General features: G+C 32.8%; 1 protein-coding gene across 1 annotated transcript; it reads right to left on the bottom strand.

Moving 5' to 3' along the window:
• Nucleotides 1-5,514: 5,514 nt before the first annotated feature.
• On the bottom strand, nt 5,515-8,662 carry LOC133692380 (isoamylase 2, chloroplastic). The gene is made up of 2 exons (XM_062113276.1): nt 8,492-8,662; nt 5,515-8,299 (listed from the first exon to the last, which is right to left on the bottom strand). Exon 2 carries the CDS (start codon nt 8,265-8,267, stop codon nt 5,694-5,696), a length of 2,574 nt encoding a protein of 857 aa, XP_061969260.1. The 5' UTR covers nt 8,268-8,299; nt 8,492-8,662; the 3' UTR covers nt 5,515-5,693.
• Nucleotides 8,663-9,258: the final 596 nt, after the last annotated feature.

The following is a 9,258-nucleotide window of genomic DNA, read 5'->3' as shown; positions in this document are numbered from 1 at the left end:
AGCTTATTACATAGGTTAAAGATGTAATGTGTTTTAAGTTATATGTATATTATTAAAAAAAAGAAAAAAAAGAGATAATAATCCCAACCTAAGGGAGTTAACCTTTGAAATACATTAGAACATAATATTGTTTTCTTCCAATAAAAGCCCCATCATCTATGTTTTCATACATTGAGCATATAAAAAGAAGGTTTCTTAATATTTTGTTTCAACAGTATGGAGCAGATATATAAATTTAATGAGAGTTTATTTATTTGGATAGATTAATGGAAGTTGAATGATGAATGCCTAGCTTTATAGAACTTGCAAATTGTTTTTCTATTTTAACGCTTTGATTATTAGGGACTAGTAATAAGTTGGTTGAGGGGTGTGATTAGTACTTAAAAGTGTATTTTTATCAAGGTTTTATATCATCATTTTGCACTTGAAGTATTAAAAACACCTTAACTAAAGCATGTTTTATAATAAAAGTCTGGTACTATAAGATACCTTTAATTTATGGTAAATGTTCATCTTAAATGCAGGCCTATCACATAAATCAAAAGATTGATTAATGAGTTTAACTATTGGAATTGAGAAGACAAAGAGAGGGCTAAACTTAGAAAAGATATGCTGGTTCAGTCCAAACTAGAATACTATTCGGTTATTGGATCATATCTAGAGTTGTAGAACTTGTATTTAGGTCTGGTCTATATGGATGAAAAGCTAAGATATAGGCCTAAAACTTTCATGAAAAGTCCAAGATTCAAAAAAGCCGTTTTCAAGTTCAAATTGTAGCAACAACGGAGAAGTCAGAATCTGTCCTACAGCCCAGACACTGTTCAGTGTTCAACCCATATCTCGAGTTCTAGAAGTTCAAATGCACTAATTCTTTCAATGATGTTTTGTTCAGACAAGAAGATAAAGATTGTCACCAAGTCAAGATGTGGTCACCCACTCAATAATTAGTCATCAAATCAATAGTTCTGAATTTTGGCCTATAAAAGGAGGCATTTGCCATTCATTTAGGCATCTTGGTTTTCAGATCAAGATCATGTTCTTGCTCTCTCTCTTTATATTTTTGTAATGCTTATATTAATCTCTTGTTTATGCTTTTTATTTCATTTCCTTTACTTAGTTAACTTATTTATTATTTTTGTTCTTATCTTGTTTGTTTATGTTTCTCTCTTTCATTATGTTTAGCTAAGTTTATTATGTCAAGGTGAAAAGGTTACACTAATGGTGTAAGAATAAGTATAGTATAAACTCAACATGGACTTTAATGTTTGATACTAACATGTTTTGTATTTGTTATCTTTTTCACTTTTAATACTTTGCTTGTTAAATGGTTAATCTAGATTTATGTTGTATAATCCTTGGTACAATAAATACTTGGCACTTTCATAGCTCAACCGTATGGTAGAAGCGACACCTGTGCTATGAAAGGAACTTCATTTGTTGTTAACATAAGTTATAATTATAAATACTTGACAACATTTACAAGTATTAGCATTAATTGAATAAGATAACTAATGTAATCATGTTAACAATTTATAATCCGATTGGAACCTCATTTGTGTGTGGTTTCTAGTTAAGTAATAAAAAGAGTTTATACTATACTTGTTTGAAATACCATTAGTGGATCCTCTAATCTTGATAATTATTTTATCCTTGTTTAATCCTTATATCAATATCACATCTCAAAGCTCTCTTCAACTCCTTTTTTGTTATTACTATTTCTTTATTTATAGTTTATACAATTAACTTTCCTGTGGTTCGACCCCGGTTTTGCCGGGTTATTTATTACTTTCTACACTATCTTGTTAAAAAAACAAGCACTCTTGATCTCGTTTTATTTTGTATAAAAACTTAAGTGGTTACCTATATTTTCTACACTATCTTTTTATCTCATTCTTATTTTCTTCTTTCCACTCTCGGTTTTAATTGACTTTTCTCTCTCTCTCTCTTAACTGAATATGAGTTTTTTCTCTTCTCTCTTATTCTTTCCTTACATCTTACTTTATTTTCAATCTTTAAACTTATGACTCCACATGGTTCATTTGTCTTCTCGGGTTTGCTTTCTCTTTTGGCTTTAATTGATCTTGTTTAAGCCTTTGAAACTTTCTTTTTTTTTTTGCCAATTGTTTCCTCCAACAACATTGTATGGTAACAATTTTAGATAAGCATGCCTTGCTAAGCATTTTCTTACATATTTTTGCATGGTAACAACGACCTCACATTGTTGTATTACCATTCCACCTTCACTTTTCTTTTTCAATTTCAATTGTTCTTCATAAATATGTCTAGGTGATAATGATGCAAGTGTATATGCCCTTTCATCCTTCTCAAAAGAATACCTATTTTGAAATCTATCATTCTTGGCCTTCCTATCAAATGTTCAAGGTCTCCCTAATAATAAATGACTAGCATGTATAGGAACCACATCACATAAAACTTCATCCTTATACTTTTCAACTAAAAAAGAAATCAAAACTTGTTTATTCACCATAACTTCACCATATTCATTCAACCATTAAAGTTTATAAGGTTTATCATGCTTAATAGTGTTTAGATTCAATTTCTTAACAAGTATAATACTAGCAACATTAACACAACTTCTACTATCAATAATCATAGTACATATTTTGTTACTAATGTGACATCTAGTATGAAAGATGTTCTCTCTTTATTGCTCTTTTACCAATTTCATTGCAACATCAGCCTTTGAAAATTTCTTTTCTTTAACTTAAGAATTATCGCTCACATTTTCATCATTCATTGTAGCCCTAATGGTAGGCATTTTAACTTCCTTTTACTTACGACTAGAATCTCTTTGTCTACTAATCATCTCATCAAACTTATTCATTAACACATCCATCATAAATTCCATTATATCATGCCTTTCCTCCACAATCCTCATCCTTTTTTTGTTCAACACTTTTTGAAGACATTGTTTATACCTGAAATAAAGGTTAGAACCATTAAAAAATTATTCTTAACACAAATTTCACATGTTTACTCTCACAATAAAATTCACTCCTCTCATGTTTCCCATAATTTTATTAGGCTCTTCGTTTTAATAGTCTCGCTACGCCTTTTACTATCTATTCTTGTACTTTAGTTCTTAAAAATAACTTAGTAACTTATCGAACAATTATCTAAACTACACAATGATTTATTTTATGTTTAAAAACTCTAGAATCAACAATTCCTCAAACTTTTAAAAACAAAACTTGAGGACAAACTTATGAGTAATAATATAAATTTATGAGAATATAATGACAAAAACAAAGACATGAAATAAAAGCAAGGATTATTATTAAGAAACAACAAAAACTACAAAATTCAAGAAAATCAAGAAAAAGATGTAAGAAATCAAGAAACTAAAGAAATTGATACAAGATAATTCTATTCGACTTAAATATGCAAGAAATCAATCAAGATCACCCAGAATTTCCAAGAAGAATTTTCGGTTAAACCCTAGTTCATGCAAGATCCAAAATTTTCAAATTGCTTTTCAAGAATCCTTTCAAGATTTTTTATTTTATTTTTTTTTCTTTATTTTTATAAGTGTTGAATTTCTTAAATCACAAAAATAAATACAATTTGTTGTTTGTATGCAATTTTTTTGACAACTTCAAGACTTTCCCTTCAAAATTGATTTTCTTCTTCTTTTTTTTTGTAGAAATGAAAATTAAAAAGATATAACTTGAAATTACCCGTGTTTTGATACCAAATTGATGTGGAATTGTTCTTTAAATTATTAATTTTAGGTTTTGAAGGAAGTGTGCAACTTGACTCAACAAGAACCTTGTCTTGAAGAGCAAAAGTTATATGCAATTGATCACCACCACCCAACACTTATAATGAAATGTGAACGAGAAGTATAAATCACAACGAATGATCAATCTTTCAAAGAGTTTGCAAGTTCAATAAAGAACTTAGTATGAGAATCACACAACAGCACAAAGAGAAAAAGACACACAATGTGCAATAACCTTATATAAAAAATCATCAATTGAATAAAAATATTTACATAAGAGTATTTAAATGTAAACCCTAAAACTAATGGGCCAGGCATGTACTCATTTTAAATAAAACTCAAATTAATTAAAATAAGGTTTAAAATAATAAAATAAAATAAAATAAATAGTCTAAGATCATTTTCCATCCTTTTCCACATAAGATAGTGAAAAATACCTATAGAAATAATTGTTGAAGGATTCTTGTTGAAAGAAAGTCTGATGCCTTGTAAAATAGAAATTAATTTTTTACCAATAAATTCTTTTTTATGTGATATGAAATTCTTGTAAAATAAGTAAGTCAAAAGCTACCACGCAAGTTCTTAATAACATTAAGGATTTCTTGTAGTAAATGAAATTTATAACTTTTAAGGAAATAATGTCTTTTCTAGTTTCATACTTTGCTAGTAGATTTTAGGCTCAATTTCAAATATGTTATTCTCTCTCTTCTAGATGAATTAGCAGACCTACCATATATTGTTATAAAGGTAAAGGTGTCTAGTTTCTATCCTAATTGGAATCACATCTAAAATCATATTGTAGCTTCAGATACGACCTAAAAAGCAGAGAATGTCCAAACTAACAAATTTAAACCTTTTTATCTCAAACTTCTTCACTTAGCCCTCATTTTCTATCTTGAAATAAATTTAATTAATACTCCTAATGATCATTTGATATTGTAGGTAGGATTGCATCAATATGTTTGACATTAATAAAAATAAGGCTACACATAACTAACTGATTAGCTAGAATGCATATTCAACATCAGTATATTGGTATGTGATAGATGATTTATTGATTTTGAAGTGCACGTGATTGTTCTGTTTCGAAAAAATTACATTGAAACGGCCAGTTTTCTCTTTCCATCGGTCTGCAGGGCCACTAAGACCAACACTAGATGCTGATGATATTCTCTTGAGGGTAAATTTTGTAAGAGAGGTTGATGCTTTACTCCAAGAGGTTCGGCAAGAACATAGTGGAGAACAGAATGTAGAGGGGCTTGATCCTGAATCCGTCACAAGACTACTGAAGCAACCGGAGAAGCAACGAACAATAACACAAAGTAGAAGCTCTGCTAGACCTGGCCATTAATTTTAAAATGGTAGCCATATACGTGGTTGTTTACTGAATAAGTTAAGGGAAAAGATAAACAACGATACCTGCGTGTTCGATAATGTCTACCTCTGAAAAAGTTATGTTTCTGTTATAAGGAGCTCCATAATCAAAGAAATAGAGCAGAACTTGTATTTATAGTTGTTCCGTTTGAACTGCATGAAAATTTGTTACGGAACCTTGTGTATGCTGCATAGACGTCATTTGGAGTGTAATATACACGTTAGGGATTCTTTTTGAGAATGGAAGCTTCACCTTGCCCTTCAATCAAGATTTGAATCAATTGGCTTGCAATTGGCTTCACTGCTTTTAATAAAAAAAATGGTGAGTGCTAATGGACTTGCTGGAACATGCAGTTGTAGCTTGAGGGTTGTCCTGATTAGACTTATTATAGCATATGTAAAACGAATTACAGATAATAAATTCATTGAAAGAAACGAAAGTATGCACTCGCAGTATTGGAAAAACATCCTTATTTTCCGCATTACAGTCCCATATAATAGAATTAATCTACAAGAAAAGAGTTCTGATCCTATATTTGCAAATGTTTGAGTGTCGAAGAAAATGAGAGTGACGGTCTCAATCATCATGGATGTTGGCTTCAAGCAGTATGCAGCTGTGAGATTTCATTTCGTAAGGCTGCCGAATGACAGGCTCACTATCATTTGAGAAGAACCCTGGGAATGGAAGAGCTGTATCAACCAAGCGATGCCATGCCATCCCTTCAGGGACTTCGGGTAGAGTGACACTCTCTGAGCGTCCCGCTGCATTGAAAGCAATGAACATGTCACCCTCTACATGGGAAGATTCAGAGCTCAATCCACTCCTTGGGTTGTCAACCTTCAGTGTCATGGCAAGGAACTTGCAGGATGGATCTTCCCATCTTGGGGGATTCTGGTCACTTCCATGCCAGTCAATATTTTCTTCCTTCAAAAAGTTTCTCTTCTGAAGGAGGTCACTTCGCCTCATTCTCAAGGAACTCAAAAATGAGATGAACTGTGTGGTTTGGACACCAAAACCTGTTGACAGCGCATTCCAATCAAAAGGTTTTCTGCTACCATATGAAGTGGAACCCCCAGAAGATTGGCCACACTCATCTCCCATGTTAAGAACTGGAACACCAAGTGAAACAAACAAAACAAAGAGATAGTTACGGATTTGTTTCAGTCGTCTTTCAAGGATAGTGGTTTTGTTTGTGGGTCCTTCTTCTCCACAATTCCAACTTAATTCTGAAGCTAACTCATCGCCACTGAAGCTGACTAAGTCCACAAGAGGAAGTCCAAAGTTCCTGGTGATAAAATTGAAAGAGAAGGCTGGGCCTCGTCCGCTAGAAAAGATGTCCCCACTCCCACAAAGCCGTGTTGCGAGGTCACTAAGAAGACCCTCACCCCTCAAAAAATTTCTTATATCGTAACAAAATTTTGTATTCATTTCAGCCCATTTCTTCCAATGAGGAAAGACAGTTTCCTTTGCCTCCAGTTCTTTGGGATCCCAACAATCTGCAATGATCTTTGTCTTTGAGAACAATGGATCAAAGGCTATTGCTTCAACAACGGGAGGACGAGACAAATATTCACCACCGAACGACCTCAACAGAGATAAAGCATTTATGAAACAGAAACCATCTATGTGAAACTCAGTAACCCAGTGCTGAAGACTATCCAGAATCACCCTTTGGACGATAGGATGATTACAATTCAAAGCATTTTGTGAGTCCAAACCTGTAGTAATGCTGGTGCAATAGTAGGATGAGTCATCAATTCCTTGTAATGCTCCAGCTTCAGCAGTATGGGTGAAAACAACTTCCAGCAAAACTTCTATCCCATTGGCATGCAATCTCTTTACCATCTCTTTCATCGAGCTAATGGCAGCTACAGAGCCATTAGAAGGACCATAAACGTTTGATGGTGAAAAGAAATGACATGGAAAATACGGCCCCTTTTGCTCATCAAACGGAAATATTGACTCTAATAGGACTGCATTCACACCAAGATTCTTAAAATGACTTAACTTCTCAATCAAACCAGCAAAGGTCCCTGCAGCATCACTGGATATCTGGCTAGAGTTGTCTTTTGTAAAACGCATCACATTCACCCGATAAACAACTAGTTTCTCCATTTCCAAGTGAGGAGGAACATCATCACTCCAATCAAAAACAGGTTCTTTGCATAATCGTCCCAGATACTTAGGCAGCAGGCCAGATACATTATCTGTGACGGAATTAATGATAATTTTAGAATATGGATCCAAAAGAACACGGCCAGCATCAAATTTATCTGCGTCACTCTGAAGAGCAGCTCCTTTACATCGATAACCATAGCTCAGAAAAGTCCATGCACCTTCCAGTGAGGCATGCCAGATATCACCTGATCGATTAACATATGGATCTAGATCGAGCTCTAAGGCAGGCTTGCCTGATGTACTATCATCATACAAACATAGAACGCAACCCGCCGCGTTCCTTGAAAAAAATGCAAAATTCATGGAACCATCAGCAGAAAAGGAAAGACCAAGTGGAGTTGGATAACCAGAATCAAATCCAATCGGAACACAAAAATTAGACTTGTTATGATTCCTGATTTCCACACCACTTGATGTAGGTTTGAGAAAAAATGAGAGGTAGAAGGGGGTTTGTTTAGCTTCAAACTCCAACTCAGTAGCAAACCTAGCAAAAGAATTCTGTAAGAGCGGAGTCTCTCTGGTCCTGGCATGAGAGGATGAGTCAAGAGGCATGAAACATGACGAATCAGACGTGTATATGCCCCAGATAAGCATCATACTAATATTATCACTAGCACCCAATTCCAAGGATGAAACTTCAACATAAACTGCATACTTCCCGTTTATCTTCCCAACAGAAATTTTGACATGACCACCAATTTCCGTCCGAAATCGATAAGTCGAAACTTCCTTTAGTTGGTCAACTAATGGATTGCTTGAAGTAAACATCATCTGCTCAGTTGGCTGGGCAGCAACTCTTGATCTAGCAAACAACAATCTCGAATCTTTACCAACATCCATCCTCCCAAACCGCCTTGTGGGTCTGGATTTTTTAGTTTTACAGACATAATGAATCGATTTAGATGATTCTACAGATCCACAGTTACAGAAGCATAATGGGGTTTTTGCAAGTAAGGGAGAAAGAGTTGTCATATCTCCTCCAAAACCCAAAAACCCTTGCTTTCCTACAGATAGTAAACTAACCCAAATTAACAAAAAGGAAGAATAACAAAAGAGATGCATCCCATGATCAAATATCTTATTTAAGATCAGATAATAACTATGATTTGAGTGAGGGAGAAAAGAGAATGCAATGTATGTAAAGCCGATTCAGAAACAAGTTGAAGCCCATAAATAGAAAAGGAATTAGAACTTACATTAATATATGAATGATTATTGATTGAAATGAGATCAGAGAACAAACGAGTGAGAGAGAGTGTCCGAGTCACTAATAAGAGTGGAGTGGAGTGGAGTGAAGGTGTGTTCAATGATGACAGAGAGATCTGTCTCTGGTTTGGATGGAATTTTTATTTTATACTCTTTTTTTTTATCTGTTGCATTTGCAAATTTAAGGACCGCAAAGCTCATCGATTCAAAATGCTACCTTTATTTATTTATTATTTTTATAACTCAAAATGCTTGCTTTGTTTTTTATTTTATGAGTGATACAATGAATTTTATTTAATTTTACATAAATATTTAGATTGGAATTGAGGTTTATTGTCCTAATATTTCATTCTATTTTTTTAATATTTAATTAAATATTATGTGTGATATATGTGTGTATGTATATTATTTTTTGATTTGTTCAAGTCATTTTAAAATAGTTCAACTAATTATAATTATGTTTATATGATTATGGATTTTTGTTAAGTTGAATTTCACATTCATATAAAGACATTTTTGTTTTAGTTTTTTCATTAATCTTGATTGTCTAAGATTTTTACATATCTTATTATTATATTTTAACTTAGTTGCACTAATTTTATTATGATTTTTACTATTTATTTATTTGAATATCATTTATGGATTTACAATTTTTTTCTAGTCTTCTTTTCAAATATTATATTACAATTTGATACGTTAAAAATGATTGATAATATTATTAGCATTCAAGTTTTGTGTAATTTAATATGGTATATAT

The sequence above is a fragment of the Populus nigra genome, chromosome 4 (assembly GCF_951802175.1).
Source record: "Populus nigra chromosome 4, ddPopNigr1.1, whole genome shotgun sequence".
Taxonomy (NCBI): Eukaryota; Viridiplantae; Streptophyta; class Magnoliopsida; order Malpighiales; family Salicaceae; genus Populus; species Populus nigra.
Note: the sequence above shows the minus strand (reverse complement) of the source record. Positions and strands in the feature narration are given on the sequence as shown.